Source organism: Polyodon spathula, chromosome 3 (genome assembly GCF_017654505.1).
Source record: "Polyodon spathula isolate WHYD16114869_AA chromosome 3, ASM1765450v1, whole genome shotgun sequence".
Classification (NCBI taxonomy): Eukaryota; Metazoa; Chordata; class Actinopteri; order Acipenseriformes; family Polyodontidae; genus Polyodon; species Polyodon spathula.
Window position 1 is genome coordinate 79393912 of NC_054536.1, and position 20475 is coordinate 79414386.

At 38.7% G+C, this 20475-nt stretch overlaps 1 protein-coding gene across 2 annotated transcripts in view; it reads left to right on the forward strand.

The window, feature by feature from the left end:
- Positions 1 to 5107: 5107 nt before the first annotated feature.
- Positions 5108 to 20475, forward strand: part of LOC121313453 (chromodomain-helicase-DNA-binding protein 7-like) — a 67499-nt gene continuing 52131 nt past the window's right edge. The window contains exons 1-2 of one of the 2 annotated variants that reach the window (XM_041245988.1): positions 5108 to 5376; positions 18263 to 20161. In XM_041245988.1, the coding sequence (XP_041101922.1) occupies positions 18452 to 20161 (1710 nt within the window). In that variant the 5' untranslated portion in view covers positions 5108 to 5376; positions 18263 to 18451. The remainder of the gene's footprint in view (positions 5377 to 18262; positions 20162 to 20475) is intronic. The other variant, XM_041245986.1, reaches the window with a different exon arrangement.

The window sequence follows — 20475 nt, forward strand, 5'->3', positions numbered from 1 at the left end:
ATATAGTTTGGACTAAGCAATATTAAATGGCAAGTGGAATATCTGCTTTTCACTACTTTATTCCAAATCCTCTTATCCTGTGATAACGAGACACGGTACAGGTTTCAACAAACAAATTTCATGAAGGCTTCCATTCACAGCATAGCCTCATACCTGGAAGAAGTCCACAACACTTTATTTGTTGCTAAAACTAGAGCTCCCATTGATTTGGAGACCATTGTCTCCCTTGCAAGTATAAAAACTTTTACTTCATCCCACATCCTATCCATGCAGAAATCATCTGTTATTTCTTAGTACACTCTGTGTACCCTTTCACTAAACTATACACTACTAATCGCTTAATAATTACCAAAAACATTAAGTGCCAGTGTTGATTGCATAGATGGCTTCTCAAGCAAAGCAACTTCAATAACAGAAACCATTTGAGATACAGACTTCGTATTTTTGTTGTTTATGTAATATTTTCAAATTGTTGACTGGGAGAAAGAACACTGCAACAACAACATTTTACAAAATTAAGAAACCTGATCACAGATTCATGTTTTGAATTTAAGATTACCTGTAGTATATTATGGTCATCTGACTGAGGTTCTAGATGAAAGGGGCAAAAGATTCTAAATGTATTCTTCAGTGCCATTTCCTCTTACACCAGTGGGGAATCACAAAACGTCTGAAGTGTAGTTTGTTATTCTGCAATGTAGCTGCATAAACACCTGTCAATTCATTTTCATGATGGGCAAGGTGCTGCCAAATTACTAATCACTCATTTGGCATTGTCTGAATGGTTCCTCCTGCAAAACCGTCTGCTTCCCTCAAAAGGAATAAGAGTTATAATCGTCAATATGGAACAGTCAGGTTATCTAGACCTGTAGATGAGGGTATGTGAAGGCTGTCGATTAAGTGTGTGTTTATATATATATATATATATATATATATATATATATATATATATATATATATATATATATATATATATATATATATATATAAACTAATTATAATCGACTTGGTAGATCTAGACAAAGCCTGAAACTTGTACCTCTTACATAAACATGACGTACTGGATAACAAATGTATAATAAACAATTAATTCAGTCACTTCTCAAGCTAAGGATTTTTGCTAACAGCCAACTACTATAGCTTATATAGATATGCATTATTTGTGAGCTTTTCTTCACAGTTCTGGTTTAAGAACTCAGTTTTCAGTATGAAAAAAACGGAGGATGTATTCCTGTAAAATATATATAGCTAAAGGACAGCATGTTGAGAGACTGGGTAATGGTTTACAGCTGGTTTCACAGACCCCATTGGAACTAAATTTTGACTACTCGGTGTCAATTTAGGTAAAGTAGCAAAGATTAGAACTCATTAGAGTATGTGAAACTAGCTCTTAAGTCTATATGACAGAAGAATATTTTTTGAGTTTTTTTTTGTTTGTTTGTTTATTTTTTTTAATGTTAGTCAATTATCATGGTTATACGATCGGATGACGTCAATATATGAGAATCTGCAGGCAGATCTTTTTTTTTTTTTTTTTTTTAATTTAATTAGAATGTAGTAACTCATCCCCAAAGCTCGCCATTTTATTTTCACCTTAAATTGACTGACCTTTATAATGTGCAGGTCTTATACACTTGATTGAAACAGTTCAATCGTTCGTTTGTTTCATGTGATAAACACATTCGTGTAAACATGACTGTTCACGCAATGAGTAGCGGTTCCAGTTTTAAGATAATCGTAAAAACATTCTGGCAATTTCCAAACGCATTATACAACTTTTAAACTTGTACATGTTCTGCTTTAAATCGCTCTCTACAAGGTACATCACACTAATCATTCTGAACAGTACCCTACGTCATGTATGCAAGGTTGATGGGAAACAGTTATTACTTAATAGATGCATCTATCTGCGCTACATTGTCGAGAGAATGTTACCCATCAAATGCTACAATGCACATACCATTGACATAACAGTTCAGTACTCTTCCAGCAATTAAGTATATCTGTGTGGATACGATTTTTTTTTCTCTTTGGAACATATACGATACTGAATATTTGTAATTTTACAATTGTGATGATAAAATTGTCAGTCGATTTGGGAAACTTTATTGGTAGAAAACAAACGCTTTGCTTCTAAATAAGTGTCTGTCTCTTTAAAAACTGCTGCGGGTCAGTTTTTGATAAACAAACACACCTAACGGGGGTGAAATGAGACATCCGGGCTACCGGGGCGATGCATGTAAATAGGATTGACTTGGAGCCATAAAAGGAAGCTTGTGAACCATGCCTCCCATTCAACAAACCTTTTACTTAAACAGCTGGTTTTTAAATGCTGACGTGTCTTTTTTTAAACAAGGTAAAACACAAATAATGTATTTTTCAGTGGCAAAATATGTGTGATCCTGCTATGTCTATGGGCTCGTGCTCTCCCACGTGTATGGAGAGAAGTGAACCGAGCAATAATTGAAATCAAATAATTTTTCAAGATTCATCTATGTAAAACAGGCTGCGTTTTCACGATGTATATAATGCAAGGCTCCCTTGAGAAAGATATGTACAACATATCCAATCGTTGGGCAGCTGGCTCTTTGAGCTAATATATATATATATATATATATATATATATATATATATATTATATATATATATATATATATATATAAAGTGGTAAAGCAGGGGGGCAAGGGTGGAAGCATGAGTTTTTAAAAAAGTGTTACCATACATAGGCCTACACCAGGTTTGTTCTTACAAATCCATGCAAACATACCAAGTCAGAACATCCAAACGAGTGAGTTGGGTGTATAATCCATTCAAAACCATAGCCATTTCCATTATTTTATAATTGAGATGCTAAAATTAGTGAGACTTGACATGCCTGAGTCCTCCTTTAGCTAGACAGCCAGTGACACCCCTTACCCATGGTGCTTAAGAGGATAAAGACATATACATCGTTGATGTTCTCCATCCTGTGGTTCACACTACATGGCTTTTCAGGTGGGTTACAATATCTGTTGCACAAGGAAATCATAGTTTGGCAGAATAGTTAGCTCCACTTTGACAGAGTAAAAGTGAGACAAAACGATATACAGAAAAATAATAGGGGTATATAAGAAAGATGTTATGCTACAGTGAGAGATTAGGCATATATTTTGAAACTCTTGGATATTACCCTTTTTAATCTGTAACAAATATACATGCTACTTTGCATGTGATGTAAGGAAGTATAGATCTGTTCAGAAATGAATGGCATTACAACATTTATAATAGCGCCCCGGTGGCATACTGAAGATTTGTCATAAGGTTTGGTCCAGTATACAATGGTTCTAACTTGAGTCACTAATGTGACACTATTGCTGCTTGTTTTAATTTCCAGTTCAGATACATTGACCACACAGTTTACATTTAGAACATCATTATGTGTGTTTTCTATTATGTCATCATTCACCATGCTTAATAACTGTTCTATCAAAAAATTACAATTTTCAGCCACTTCTACAGTTTCAGTTTGTGAAGTGGTTTCAAGAATTAAAATGTGCAGCTATGATTTTGCTAGATTCCATTCACTAGATACAAACCCTGGTTTCTGAGCTAGAACCGCATCAAAAAAGACCCTGCTGATTGGCTGCCACAGTTTTAAGGCTGGAACTAGGCCTGCATTCTGAATTGTTTCTTCTTTGCACAGCGCAATTCTATGAAAGGTTTTAGCCTGTTTTTTCTGGTTACATAAAATAAGGATGCTTCTAGTTCTCAGAAAAGAAAAAAGATGGTGTGTCTAAGTTTCGATTAAAGTGTTAACTCTAAGTCAATCATAAAAGTGAATATTATTTTGCAGCTATAAATCTAGCTTTTAAAGTGCTTGAAAGGGATTTTGTAAAGACAAAAAAACTCCATGTTTAGCAACTCACATGACAACAATTGTTTTAAGGCACAATTGATTCAAAATCATGAGTGTGTGCAATTGATGTTTCAATACATAACTACAAAAGGTCAATCAGACCTCTACGCTTTTATTATTTCAAAAACTGTTGAAAAAATGTAATAAATGATCCCAGTGGTTCCACGCTCATTTGCTATATATGGGTATTGTCTCGTGTTGAACACCAGCATTCTACATTTTGAGTGATATATCTGGTGTTTAAATAACCTATTTTGTCAAAGGAGAAAATATATATTTACAGTTTACAGAACTAGAACCAAACAACTACATTTATATGATCCCATGTTTCTTAATTCTTATAAGCAATTGTTTCACAGTTTTGTAAGGCTAGAGGAATGGTATGGTATTTTATAGGTTAAGTTTAAATAAGCCTGGTTATTTATTTTATTATATTATTTCTTTATTTTTTATTTATTTTTTTGGCAAAATTGTACCTTTTTAATCTTTAAACTAAATGTGTTGGTGCAAATATGTGTTCTTTAAATAATAAATGCTGTATGTATACTCCTGCTACATGTTCAATGTTCATGTACTTTTGGGATTTCGGTGGTCCCCTATATCATTGTGGAAAAAGTGTGGTATTAATATAAAATTCTTCAGCACTTTTGGCAATATAGATAAAGTGTAATTCAGTTTTCTCTGATTTTACACAGCACAAAGCCATGTGCATACACAGCAGTTTATACTAACAGTTTTAGAGTAGACCTACATACAACACAACTGTATTTTGTCAGTTACATTACGATATATCTGTCCTGCTAGCGTTGACACCATATTTTTTTCAGATGTATGAGACTTTTTTGGCATTTTAATAACGCCTATTTGTTGTATTTTCTGTTACGCTTTTTTTACGCTTTCACAACAATGTCTTTTTAAAGACAATTTGCCCATTAATTAGGTCAAAATGACAAATGTGTATTGTAAATCCAGCTTTGATGTGCTTTAATGCAGAATCGTCTCTATAAACTGTTTCAGGCACTTACACTAAGATAAAGACCTCTAAAAACTAGAAAACGCGGAGGAGCACAGACCCATCCACAAGCACAAAGCCTTCTGGGATTACCGGAGGGGAGCCTCTCTGCGGTCCTCGTGTCCGTGCATCTTACCCTGATAATAGTAACGCAGCTGCGTCAGCGCCAGAAGTCATTCACGCGCACGCACGTGAGCGAGTAAGCCGTGAGCGCGCCTCACTGCTTTTGGAAGGTGAGCGAGTGTCTCGAGGAGTGGAATCGAGAACGCGGCCGCTGGGATAGATCGGATTAAACTTGAATAGAGTGAAATTAACACAAAGGAGAGAGAGAGTCAGCGAGGACGGGACACGGAGACACCGAAACTAATAACATCTACCGAATCTGAACATTTAGAAAGAAACTAAAAGATAGATATTGCTGTTGGAAATACAGACAGAGACAACCCCTAAACTGACCTAAACTAACAGGGTAAGTGAGTTTTTTTTGTGTTTGTTTTTCAATGCGGGTTCGCCCTGTGTGTAGGGTTGAATGGTTCACTGAGTGTGCATGGGGGTCTCGGTTTTTTCTGATAAGGATGAATTAACGAATGTGTAACCTATGAAAATATTTAATTTAGTTTTTAACTGAGAAAGTGATCAATTGCTTCTGAGAACTAGTCTGAAGTAACACCGAACAGTCGACAATACAGATATTTTTTTTTTAAAGGGCAACTTTGTAAAACGAAAGTGTGCACTAGTGAACGAAGACTTTATTTAGTAAGTAATTATTATTTATGTACAATTAATAAGTGCAATAATATTTCCGTTCGTAGCTGTTTTTTGAAGGGGGTGACTTCGTGCTTGGTCAAGTCACCTATATCAAGAGGTTATTTTTGTAAAGAGAAAAGGCTGTTTGCGAACTTTAACAAACTTCTCAATTTTAAATACAATAGAATGATTATAGTTGTACATATCACCAGGAGGGTAAGTTGAATAAATAAGTAACCATAGTAATTTTACTATTTGGATATCAAATATGAGAGCCGGAGGTAGCTAGTTCAGTGTGAAGCGAAACACGAGGTGGGCTGGAGAGAGAGTAAGCAGAGGTGAGTCAGTGGATGAGAGGAGATGGGAGATTCCCCTTCACAAAGTAATATTTAAACAGTAAAACCGTATATAAATCAAAACGCACGTTTATATACACACAGCCACTGCAGCCTGGGGCTGCAAAGGAAGTCTTCAGAGTCCAAAATGGAAAAAGGCAAAAGAGGATACCATTATAGGTTGTTTGAGGCCAGGCGGTCAATGGAAATCTGTTGGTTTTAATCGGCTATATAAATGAAGTGCAATCGCAGGACGATCTATGTTTATATTTTAAGGAAATACAAATCTGTATGCAGTAAGTGCTATAACTTATCTATGTGATTCTTCCGAGAAAATAAGTAATCCATTTGTGAGAAACGTGCGATATGGTTATTAGTTATACTGGAGAGGAGGTCAGTGAGACGGAGGCGGTTGTGGGATTTGAACGGGAAGGATCTGCTGCAGGCAATGAGCAGCCATCATTAAATTACATTCATTTATCCTTATGGGATTCGAGAGGACACGCACAACAAAACAAGAACGTAAAAGCACACTGCTATGTTTAGTTATTCTATTCGTGTTTTTAACGAAAGTACGTGGGTATCTTAAAGTTAAGTTTAACTTAAGGAACATTAATAGAAGTGTGTTTTTAAAGGGGTCACGTTTACAATTTTTCACAGGTCCTGGTTTAGTGCTAATTAGTTCGTACAAACAATAGCGCAAGTAGACTAAGCGCTGTAAAGATTAAAACGGATACCACTTAATTCATTGTTTTTTGGGGGTAAAGTTTTCGAATTGTGTTCTGGGCGTTGAGTTTGCATACCTGTTATTTTAGGTTGAAATAATTTAATCTATTTTTAATTTGAAATAATTGACCGAAAGGAATACAGAATAAATATTCAACATTTTGCCTAATGTGTTTTTTTTTTTTTTTTTAATTATTAACTTTTTTAAAACCTATCAAAAGATTAACGGTAGTTATGCACCCAGCAGCACTCCGTCGTTGTTTGTAATTAAAATTCTTATGCACTGCTACAGTTAGATTTTTTTTTTTAAATAAACTTTGTTAAAATACAAAGCGTTTTTGTGTTAGAAGTTGATGTGTAAATAAGGTGAGGACGTGTTACATGCTGTAGCTCGGAATTCCCGCTAGCATTGGAGCATCTCCACGAGTACTTGGTCAGTGTTTTCTTCCCCCCTCCTGATACACAAAGGAAAGGCTTTCAAGTCTTTAACCTAAGATGGCAGCTTTAATTTGACTCGGCCACTCAGCAAAGAGGCGCAAAATTAGATGGGCCTGAGACGCTTTGCACATATTGTATTGGGTTTCTATCTGAACAATTTTAATGTTTCACCCTGATTTAAGTTATACACTGTGCTGTTCTTTTAACTTATAGCAAAGTTCCTAGTTTCACATTGTAACAATATACGCAGCTAAGCTCAAAGGGTACCTCATTACAACAACGTTTCAGATTGTGTTTTTACTCTTTAGTAATTAAGAGGTAGAACAGTAGGAGGGATAGTAAAAATCATTAACGCATACTTTATACCAGTTATGAGTGTCAGGAATCTATTGTTTTGCATGTGCTTGTACTTTTCTTCCAGTCCGTGAGGGTTTCTTTGACTAGTTTATTTGCATAAATAAGTTTGTTATTAGTTATTGCAACGTTGGTTGATAGGCCTTGACATGTGTTATGACACCGTGCTATACTGTTTTCGTGTAGCACTACACGTTGGCAACTTTTTCAGTTTCTTTAGAAGCCTGCAATTTCTGGAATTAAGTAATTTATGCAAAGATAACACTGATTTCTGTAAAGTATTCAGTAGCTTACAGTTGATAAGGGCAGGGTGCTGAAATGTTTTTCCGCTTAAGTAACGAGTGTATATATAATATTAGTTAGAAACAAACTCAGTGTAGGACAGGGAATAGGTTACTATCTTTCCAGTCAGTTAATCTTGTGCATCAAGTCTGGTAACTACATAGTTGTAACATCTGTTTATTCATCAGCTCAATTTATATATGTATTGTAGCTTGACCATGGTAAAGAAATCACCTCTACCCGGTATTTAGGTCAAAGCTAGTTGCAGTAGGTTGGGCCTCCATGTATTATTTAAATACAGGCACTATGTTGCTGTGCATATTCTAGTAAGATTCTGTTTTAGGTTAGTGATTCTTAATTTGGGTAATTTTGTGGTTTTGTCTTTTTCAATAAAAAAAAAGATGTATATGATGCAGAGTGACATTATTCCTTATAGAGCAAGCTTTAGTAAATTCATCTGTGGAACTTACACATGACAGGGCTAAAAATACATACATGAAAACATTGTTACAATGCTGGATTGTGTTCTGTAGGGTAATTGACCATACCGTCTTGAGTCTGCATGCACTTCTGTCTGATTTCCCAGGGTTATATAGCCTAAAGGTATTTCCTAGAAAGCGTTGTCACAAGCTTTTATAATGCAAAGTTTATATGCTTTTATTCTCAAGACAAGGATGCTGTTTTTGGAATTAGTGACATTTTAATTGCAGTTTACTGGATTTTATTAAGGGCTTGCAGTGCTGTGTTTATGAACACCTAGGTACAGTAATTGGCTAATGTTCCTATAATAAATATTAGCTTTGTTGCCTTTGGTATATTTTAAATAAATAAAAATATGTATAGGTTGCCTGTTATGTGATGTTGCCCAATATGTTTAGAATTTCTAGTATGACTGCACTACAGTTTATCTGCAGAGCAGCCACAGATAACATGCTTAGTGTTCTGGTGTGGCGACCCTTTGTATCTGAAGGTCATGAATGTCTTGTCTGAGGCCTAAACTAAGCCTGAGGAAACTGTTTTTGCCTGTACCTTGATTGGCCAGAAAAACCTTGATTGCCATTAATCTTTTCCATACACTGTTTCTTAAGAATAATGTAATTATAATGTAACGGAAGGAGAAAAAAATGCTCACGTTCAAATATACTTGTTATTTTGCAAAGCTGCTGCATGTTGTGGAAGGCCACATAGTGCCAAATCCCTGCTTGTCAACATATTTGGAGCACATTTGATTCATTCAGGGCAACAAATAAAACTAGTCTTGCTCACCTGTTTTGTCCAAGTTTTTTTTTTAATTGGAAATTGGATCAACAGGAAAATGTTGTTCCAGATGTTCCCAGGACCTGTGCAGATTGAATTTTTACAGTTTGGCTCACCCTTATAAATAGAAAGAAAATAATGGTGTTTCTTAGCCTATTATAGTATTCAAGCTTCTTAAGATGTGGTCAAATACTATTGCCTTAATAGATATTGTACTTTTAGTTTAACAAGTTATATATTGTGAATTTTCATGTAGAAGGGGAAATATATCCATTGATGTATGCAAGGCTTTTTAAGAACAGTAATTGCAATTAACTCAAGTTTTTAACAAGCTTTGAACTTTCCAAGCCAACACAATGCATCCAATAACTAGTTCATTTATAATCATGGCTTTTTTCTTAAAGGATAAGATGTACAGGAACTTGAAATGCAACATGCTGCTTCAAGGTCATAAGTTTAAAATTAGGACAGGTAGCAGGTTTACAGAAGACACCAAGGGTGAGTGCTTCGGTAAATACTTATTACTCAAATCTTTAATACAGTTGATTCAACTAATTTAAGAAATTGCCAGAAAGCATTGGCTACAAGCAAAAAACACAGTTGGGGCATTTAATTTTCTGAATGCAAGTCTCTTCTGCTTGCTACCCCATTGGCTGCAGTGATGTAAAAATTGACAGAGGGGAGGATGCAATTCTGCCATTGTTGCAAGTCAAAAATTGTTTAACTTCTGTCACAAATGTAAATTCAAATTATCAGAATAATAAAGTTGATCAAGACATATCAAGAGTACAGGATGGTTACGTGCTGTCCTGACTCCTGAGACGGTCAATCAAAATTTGGACATCATTAGCACGTTTCTGAAGTGTATTGACATCTAGTTCAAGGTTAGGTAACTTGTCTTGGAATACTGTTTCATTCCAGGTGTAATAGTCCAATTAATAGTATTTATTTTAGGACCAGGCTGAATTGGTTCATGTTTTAAAAAAAAAAAAAAAAAAAAAAAAGGAAGGACATGGTTAGAAGAAATACCGTGACTGGAAGTGCCAAAGCTGCCTACCCATGAGTTTGTGGGACCCGCTTCATAATTGGGTTAATTCAGGCTTGGGAATCTGTTACAATAATTGTGTTATTCAGACACTGCATAGTACTATATGTCTTTGACTTTGTGTCCTGTACAAGGTTGATATTTCTTCTTCTGGGGGAGGTTGGTTGCTGTACTGTATCATGATTTACATACATTTCTGGCTTAAGTAATGTTACAAGCAATTTATCAGACAAGACATGTAGGGGTTATGTTGACCCATCATGTTTTATTAGGAGCCATTTAAAAATAGGGTTGCTGTGTGCCACCTAAGGGTTAAGTAAATAATTCAGTCTGTTGCCCGCTTAAATTTGGATTGTCCAAGTTATGTGAATTGACCCGGTATATTTTATTTGTGGAGGTTTGCTGGATGGAAGTGTATTTAAATACTGGTTTAGAGCCTGAGGGGCTGGTTTAAACCCCCCTTTTTTACAGGATCTAGATGGAAGGGATCGAATTACACTCCAGCATTTTGGCGAGTGACTAATCTGATTGGACACGTTTGTCCATCTGCAGATTTACAGCTGCCATTTTTATTTTGTTATCCAAAAATGTGCTCAGTTGAATCCAAACATGATGAGCCCCCACCCCTTCACAAGTATGTTGTGCACCAAAACAAGCTGCACTGTAGAGCTAAAAACTACGAGCCTGTCTTACTTCAGACAAAAAAAAAAAGGGTCAGGAAGCAAGAATGTGATAAGCGTGATGTAATTCTGTCATGTCGTAAGTGCGGGTTTCTAAAACCAAAAGATTTTAACTTGGGTGATTTTATACAGGAATTACGAGAGAACCAGAAAGTAAGCCTTACAGTGCTAACTAATGTGTTTAAATCTATTTCGCTTGCTTTGCCACTAGCAGTAGTATCACTGGTCGCCATTTTCTTCTGTTGAAAAGGTACCATGGTGCAGCAGTTTATCTATGATGTTTAAGTATTTGCATATCCTGAATTAACATTAAAAAAAACGATCATGTGAAGAACCAAAATATTCTCACCACAATATGAGGCTCCAGTAAGGCTAACAATTACAACTAAACTTATGGATTTCAATCAGTGGTTTGTAGTCTTTTGAGTTTTTTTGGGTCTGCAGCCACTGCAAGAACGTCGGGTTCAGTTTGAGGAGTGAGACTGTACAAAACTTGGATATTGAAGTGTTTCATAAATAAATGACCACCTTAAATTGTAAACTACCAGTATGTAGCATACCACTCTTATTTTTATGGATGCTTGTGGAAACTGGTGGGATTTACTTCTGGTCTCTTTCACAAATAACCAGACATACTTCCTGCCACTTTAATCCTCTCTTCATTGCTCACCTGTCTCTTCTAGAGAATGCACTAATAGTTACCTGCTGATACTTGTTTAATTATTTAGGGTTAAAGCATGACATCAGGAGACAGGCTTCCTGTACAAAAGTGTCTATGCTGTGTGCCAGAGGTCAGGTGCCAGTCGCTTGTTTGTTATTGCAGCGTTACTTTGAAATGTATCTGAACATGCATAATTCTGTTTGCGCACCAAATATTGCATTGAAAGAACTTTCTTGGCAGATGCACATATTGAACACTTAATAAATTAGTACAGTATCATCCTTAGGCTTTACTCTTGAGCAATACATTTAAGTAAGTTATCTGGTGGTGTTGGTGGAAACCATGACTAAACAATTCTGGATATGTACTGTTTTATGTAGTATAAAAATAGTTTTTTTTTTTTTTTTTAAATTTGCTGTTGGAGTTACAACTTATGAATTATGTAGCCCAGCTTCTGGCAAATGCAGCAGTCCCTGACTGGTTGCAGAGATGCATTTCACTTTTTGCTGTCAAATTTATTCAAAACTTTACATGACTTTGCATAGCCACATAATTTGCATTATCTTCAGTGAATAAAACTATAGCGTAGTTTTTTCAAACAGTACGTTAGAGGTAGCCTACCTTTTCCTGCAACGGAACTTTCCACAGTGACACATTCTCCCATTGATCATTTTGGTTTGGTGGTTTTTTTTTTTTAGTTTGTGTCATTTACTTTTTCTGATGTTTGTTTTTCAGATGTACAGCAAAGTTTGTTGTATTTAAATGATCGGTAGTTTCCCATTTGCATAATTCACCCACTGATTTGTCCTTGCTTATAAAAGGTACACCGTCTTGTCCTTAATTTTCCAGAAACGAAAATGCTCCCAAGCATTACTTTTGGTTGCTCCTGGATTTCTCACCAGCTCCTGTTCAGACGTCATGATGTAGGTAGCCACGTGCCTGACAAGTAGGTTGTGTTCTGGTATTTAACCAAGAAAAAAAACTTTCCGAAACGGTGGCACGTGACAGTGTAGTAATGTTAAATATTATTAGTTTTGCTTAGGACAGATGGCTGCAGTTGGGACTGATTTTAAACAACAAAATATGTATTAGATTAATAAAAGCAGGTTGCTCTTGACCTCTGCAGCATCAACCTGTATTTGTTCACACACATTCTCAGTAACTTTTAGAAGCAACAACATAGATTATGTTCTTGACATTAAGTTAATATATACAAGACAAGTTTAATTTCATGGAATATTCGATTTCAATAAAATCTATTTATCGTGGGGTCCCAATTGATAGATAAGTGTAACAAATTTACAGTAATCGTAAATCTCGAAAAACTACTCGCTTCTAAATCTTTTGTAGTCATTTTTGTATTTAGTATAAATACATGTTAATTTGGATTCATATGCTGCTTTTTTCTGACTTTATGTGAATGAAAAGACACAAATTTGCCTGTTTTCCCACTGGAAGTAGTGATATTTTTAAATATCACTGTCCTGGTCACAAAAGCAAAGTTTGTGGGGAATTATAGCTATTTTCTATACTTTTGAGACATAAGCAATTGGGAAATAACACTTACTACCCAGGAACAAAAATTGTGTTACATAGTGTAATTCGATGTATGTGTGTGAGATATTTTTAACACCAAAAAAATGGCTTTACCCTGGTTTTCTCCAATTTGGAATGCTTATTTATTATCCCGGTTCACTACTCCAACCCCCCCCCCCCCGGCGACTCTGGGGAACGGAGGCTGAAACACGTGCCCTCCGAAACGTGTTCCTTCCAATCTGTCATTTTTTACACTGCGTATCCACAGTGAAGCCACCGGACCTGTAGTGCCGGAGGATCACACAGATCTGAATGGCTCCACTGCAGACCCGCAGGTGCCTTATAAGTTACAGGGGTCGCTGGTGTGCGGTGAACAGTGGATTGCCCTGCCCACCTAAGCCCTCCCTACCTGGGCGGAGCTCGGCCAGTTGTGCGCCACCCCCTAAGAACCCCTGGTCACAGTCAGCTATGACATAGCCTGGATTGGAATCTGCAATCTCAAGGCTATAGGGCGCATCCTGCACTCCACCCAGGCACCTTTACTGGATGCACCACTCAGGAACCATATATGTATGTATGTATGTGTATGTGTCTCTCTCTCTCTCTCTCTCTCTGTATATGTAGTATTATGTTTTTTGCTTGAACATCTTCCTGTTTTATGATTCCAAAGTCTGAAGCTTGAGTTGATTTCTTGTGTGTGTGTTTCAGGTGCCTGTGGTAACTGACCTGTAGCCGGTTTCCAGCTGGTTTTCAGACAGGTGGCAATAATGACACCTGCTGATAGGACAAGGTGTCATTGATGCAACAGTCTGCTGTTTTTACTTGTATTTAATAATTTTAGTTGATTTCAGAGAACCATTTGTACTTTCATTCCTTAGCAGGAATTTGGGAATGAAAAAGGGTGTTGGTGGATAAGACATCCGTTCTACCAACGTAGCAGAATGTATAAACTGGTTGTCTACACTGTTGGTTGTTTTTACATGCACAAAAAAAGTATATACATGAGGCAGCCATGCATAAAACAATCTAAGCCCTGTGCAAACCCTGTAGCTCCACCACTGTGACCTTTGCCCTTTTGTATCCTGTGACACTCAGCCCGTCTTTGTACTCGAGTTTATTCATGATAGATAAGTTGCCCCCAATCACACATGCTGTGCTTGCAAAGAGGAACAGATAAATTATTTTCAGCTGCAGCTTGGAAGAAGGGGGGGGGGGGGGATGGAATGCAATGCAATGCTGCTGGTGTGCATAAGAGCCTGTTTGAACAGGGGCCCCTCCGTGGGATAGTATAGGCAGGGAGCAATCCCATAACCAGCTAGCAGAATAATACTTATGCATTTTGGCTTTTTCTTTCTCTTTTTAAAACCAGCTTTTAAATGTTAAATGTAGGAGATTGCCAGATCAGTTGGTTAATCTGCAACAGCTACAGTTGGTACATACAAAAGAATGGGTGTTAATGAGAGTAATCAGTTGTGTTTGGTGGTGTTTTTCAGTCTCTCAGCATGTTTCCATTGAGGCCCTCCTCTTGGATCCTCCAGTGGTTTAGTCTGTGCTTTGTACAGAATGTAGTTTCCAGGAGATCACTTATGGTTGATAGCAATAATATAACTAACTCCCCCCTTCTCCTCCTCCTGCCTCATCTCCCTCCAATATTTTAATGGTGGTTTGTCCTTTAGCTGTGCTATCTCCTCCTGGTTGCTAGCCTAGCAGTACAAAGCATTTATTGTTAGAATGAATGTGGAGAATGCTTGCTTTGTGAACCAGTTCTAAATGAAATAGTAAAAAAAAATGAGCCCCAGTAATATACGCTACTGTAAGGCAAAAACTGTGGCTTTGTTTTCCATCTAAATGTGATGTGTGTTGTCCCTTGAAAGCAGATATTGAAAAGCACAATCAACTAGCTTTCACTCAAATGGTGTCATTTTTATAACTGGTTATATTTGTCACATTAGACCAGTTGAACAAGGTGAAGATAGCAGGTGGTTACTGATCAAATAAGTACAAATCTTGCCAAGGACTACTGTAGGTTGAGACATGTGTCCTGAGATATTTATCCATGGAGTCTATTTTTGTCTAGTTTTAAATCTTTATTTTTAACCTTTTCAGATCAATTGTTTCAGGAATGCCTTTGACCTGGCCTCCTTTGAACATTTATTTTTATATAAAACATCTTGCAGGTGGACAATTCAAACAAACTAAATTGAAGTCGGCGGTCAGTCAATCCTACAGGTCGCAATAGTGAACAAAGTAAAAGTTACATCTGTGCAGAATGATTATAAGGGGTAAGTTTTGTAAGGACTGTTGGAAGAAAATATCAGTGAATGTTTCTATAGACAACCAATGGTGAAAATGTACTTCAGACTAAATTAGTTTTTTTTTGTTTTAACTATGTCAATATTTGTTAAATTAACTTCCTGTCTAACCATGGTCCTGGATATCTGAAGATGTTTCAATGTACTGTAGGAGCCATTTCAGTCTGAATCAACATCGTAAACCATCAGACAGCGTTTTCACTTTGTAGCTTCCTTTGAGTCAGTAGTGAGAGATACAATGTTAAGGTAGTGGCTTTCATTTGAAGTGGCTTTGTATTTTCAATACAATAGGGTTTGTATTGTATTGCTTGGTTAGTTCCATGTGATATGGTTAGTACTGTAGTAATGGTCTACTCCAGAACATTGAGCTCTAAAATGCCAGGACAAACTGAACATACGGTGGTAACCAGTGGATCAAAATGAAGACTCTGTGGTGGAGGTTCTAGTGTTACGTTTGAGTATTTTGAAGGCTAAATGCCAATTTAAGATGAGTTTATGCAGTGTGCTCAAAGTATGATGGATCAAGCCAATCCTTTTCAGTTATGAGACAGCACTGTGTTTCACAACAGTTGAGCCAGAAAGTATTGGTTTTTGTTCAACACCTTTTTTAAAGCTGGGTCAGTTTAATTCTGCCCCTTACTCATTTTATCAGTGCTCATTCTGTAGCACTCCCCATTTATAGAATTTAGCCTTTTGTGTTTTAATAGGTGTATTCTCAAATTATTATGGATTATCTTCTGATGTCATAGGACACTGTAAAAGGTACTGAAAGATTTGCAAACACAGCAGTGATGCATCCAAGTGCATGGTACAGGTGATGCATTTAGTATTCAGATTACACAAGGAATCAAACTGGTGCACCTGCAGTGGATTCAAAGCTGTCCCTTGCTGAAGCAAATGAAAATGCGCTCATGATGCGAATAATGGACCCATAACCGTAACTGAAACACCGTAGCCTGACATGGTATCAAGCACTCGTACGGTAGCTAACATATTTTATTTTGAATCAAAGGGGTAAAAACTGTAGAATAAGGACATGCACTAATAAAAACTTTGGATAAAATACAAAAAAGAGATAGTCAGGAAGTGTTGCAGGTATATCCCTTTTTGTAACATTGTTTTTTAAAATGTGTGTGTTGTTTTTTTGAATTCCTGTTTTGTTTTATCATTGAAACAGATCAGGATGTAGGCCTATTGTTTAGTAAATCTGTGTGCCATCTTTTCAGAAGCGCTGTTCATTTGAGAACATCATCATTCTCGAATGAGGAGCTTGTATCTAGAATTTACCCCATGCTTTGACACCCAGTATAAGAGGTGAATAAAGCAGATATTTGAAATGCATATATCTAAGTTATGCATGTGTTTTTAAATGGAGAAATACTTTTGACTGTTTGTATCCATGACAGATATAAAGTGCAAAAAAAAAAACAAGTTTCTTTAGCCCATAGTTGTGTAATTACTATGTCAAATCAGTAATTACAAAAAAATTACGAACGTTTTTGTATTTTTGAACATTTTTGTGACCAAGTTTCAGGAAACTGAAATGGTGAACAATTGTATATAAAGCTGCTGTGCTCACATCGGCCATTGGGTCACACTACTAATGGCCCTGACTCTAGAGAGCTGCTGTAGTAAATGGTTTTCCTGCTGTTTTGCTTTGTGTGGCTCATAACATATTATAGGAGTAGTGTTCCAAGGACTCCAGCTGGGGTATGCTTGCACTTAGTCACACAAGGAGCCTGCTATGTCACTCAGTCATCAGTTTGCCTCAGGGTGGGGGATGAACCCAGTGACTGAACTTCCTCATCAACACTAAGAAATTCTGGTGGCTCACAAGAGCAACGGGCATTGAGCCACAACTGTCACTTTGAAAAGAAATTGGGCAAACAGTTGGCTGGAAATGTAGCAGAATCAGTAGGCTAAATACTATGTGCTTTATACTAAAGTTATGTATTGCTTTAAAAATTTAGATGTAAAACGTGTGTTTGTGTATATAATATATATATATAATGTCAATTGGATCTGACGTGCTGATTTTAGGAAGTGGTATAACTCCTTAGACTTCCTGCTCATTAAGAGGCTGTGATCTGAACAGTGCAGAGGCCCTGCTACACTGACTGCCCACCTGTGTTTGAAAGTGTGGTCAATTGCAGCCAAATTGCTTTCTCTTATTTTTAGGTATCTATAATATATTTTCTCCACCAAATGTTGCTAACCCAGAGGTTAAAACTTTATCTAGAAAACATGATGATCAGACTTTTTTTTTTTTTTCTTCCCTCATAGCTGCTTTTGTATTGGATTTAAAAAATGGTGAACTGGGCAAATCTGTGTTCTCATTGCACTTTATTGTATAAGAAGTTAAAATGCAAGCGAAGTAAGGTTGACTCACTCCTTGGTCCCCAGTGGGAGTGTAGAAGCAGCACTGCTTCCTGTTGGACATTTGATCCTCTCGCCCATTTAGTTTAGTCCTGTTTTATCATAGACCTAGATAATGCTGCTTGCTCATCTGATTATGATGCTCAGGGGATGATGAGGTTAAGGACACACTGGTAACTAGAGCGTTTTCAGGGCTTTAGTTCAGCAGATGGGCGGCCTGCCTGTATTCGTACATCTGCCTGCCTGGTGTGGCAGCTGCTGCTGCACTTTGGGTTCTTTTGTTCTTTTCCATCCAAGAATGAATTGCCAGGGATTGTAAAGAATGAATTAATTTGGGGATGGTGTCTGCATGTGTTGTGAGTAACCTATTGTTTAAAAGCAGAGTGGAAGGGGGTTGGGTGGAAGGGGGTGGAAAAAACAGTTGAACTAAGTTTACTGCAAAAGTAGTTTCAAGGTATTTGCATATTTTTGTAAAATTGCTAGCTAATATCTTTTTATAATAAAGGTCTTGCAGTAGTTTGGGTGTGTGTCATAGTGTTAATTCCTCCAATTCTCTGCAGTTTCATCATTTTTTTTTCTTTGTTTTTCTCCATTTTCCCTCCCCAGGTCCTGTAACCTGACTTTGCCTGACACTGCATTGTCTAACAGAATTAAGGAAATATGGAGTGACACGTGGGAGATTAGTTAAAGGATTAAAAGCTTTGAGGACATACACCTCAGTGGAGGAAGCACAGACTAGCTCGCTTGTAGCAGCAGCACCGCAGGGGGAAGCTGCAGGCTGAGAAAGGAGGAAGGATGGCTGACCCTGGGATGATGAGCTTGTTTGGGGATGATGGGAATCTCTTCAGTGAAGGGTTGGAGGGCCTTGGTGAGTGCAGCTTTCCAGAAAGCCAGGTCAACACACTGGGACCGCCGATGCCCATTGACCAGGGCTATGGGTCTCTACCGTCGTCCCTCCACCACCTGCCACAGCCCTCACCTGGCCAAGGCCAGCCCAAACTGAGCCACTTTGACCACTTTGGTCAGTATGAGCAGCAGAAGATGCACTTGATGGAGCAGCAAGGAGGTCGAATGCTGTCAAACGCTCCTGGCAATGGGATGTCCTCTCCTCATTCGCAGTACCACAACCCTCCCCCACCAGTCTCTCATGGAGGTGGGGGTCAGATGGGTGTCTACCCTGGCCTTCAGGGAGAGAGGCATGGCCAGCCCTTTGTAGACAGTGGTTCTCTTTGGGGGCCCAGGGCTGTTCAGGTCCCTGAACAGGTCAGAGCCCCTTTTCAGCAGCAATCGCCTCAGCAGTCAGCCCCTTCTGGTCATGTTCAACAAATGGGTGCTTACATGGCCCGTGGGGATTACTCCATGCAGCCACACAGCCAGACACCCACTCCTCCCAGGATCAACCAATTCTCCCAGGGCCCGCAGCAGGAGGGAGGCAGAGGACCTCAGGCCAATCACTTCTTGGGCCACATGTCCCCACAGCAAAACCCTAACCTCGTTGGCCCGCCTATGCGGCATCCAGTACAACAGCAGCAACCGCAGCAGTTCCACCACCGCCCAACTCAGGTCAACCTTCACCCAGAATCTGTGGCCCATACCCCTCGCTTCTCACCTAGCCCCTCACAACAGCAGGCTGTAGTAGCAGGGAGACCCCAGCAAAGCCTGAGCTTCAGTTCACGGAACCAGGCAGTCCAGTCCCCCACTGTAAACAACTCAGGGCAGTATTCTCCTTACTCTTCGTATAGCAACCTCAATCAGGGATTAGTGAACAGTACAGGGATGAGTCCCAACATTGGCCTTACCAGCAACAACACCCCCATGACCCAGGGGCGCTACCCCAATACTGCTGGTTTCCCACCAGGCACCTCCCAGGGGCTCATGCACCCACAGTCAATTCAAGCCAACCAAATCAATTCCCAGCCTATGCACCCCTCCCAACAGCCGCAGCCAGCTCAACAGCAGCAACCTCAGGGATCCTATGGTTCTCCCCCTCCCATGTCCCCCATGAAGGCCTTGTGCAACCCTGCAGGAACGCCTCCCCCACAACAGGTCAGACCGGGGAGTGCAGGCATGGTGATTGAGGTAGGCGGTTACCCCAGCATGCCTCACCAGCCTCCGGGAGCAATAGGGCTGGCTCAGAGGAACATTGGCCCCAGAGGCCTGCAGCAGCAGCCACCTCCCCCTCAGCCCTACATGGGCTTGTCGCCCAGCCAGAGAGACATGACTGGGGGGCTGCGGCCTCCTGGAGGGATTGGGGGGAACCATACTGAGCCGCCGGGGATCCAGGAACTGCGTCTGCTCGTTGGACCACCCCCGCAGCATCCAGGACAACCACTGCCGCCACCACTGCCTTTTCAGAAGCAACAGCTGCCAACATGCACATCCATGCAGCAGCAGCCGCACCTGATAATGCACCACCAGAACTCTCCTCCCCTGCAGTCTCACCACCAGCCGTGGGCACAGCAGCACAAGTCAACACCTACGCCTCAGAAAGTGCCTGTTCAACAGGTGAGTAGCTTGTAAAAGGGTAGCTTTTTTTTTGTTTGTTTTTGTAGTTTTATGAAAGCTTCAGGGTCATTGTATTGTATAGTGTGTGTGATGTCGATCCACAACAGTATACTGTTGAACCAATTAAATACTGTACTAAAGGCTTAATAAAGTCTAAAGAACTGCTTTCAGTGATTTTAATTAAAGTGCAATACTTGCATGGGGAATTGGTGCATTCTGTAGGTGAAAACTGCTCCAAAATAGGTAGTCTCCCCAGGTTCTTTGACAGTGTAGCTGCTGTGCATAGAAACAATATAGTGAGAGCTATGCATTTT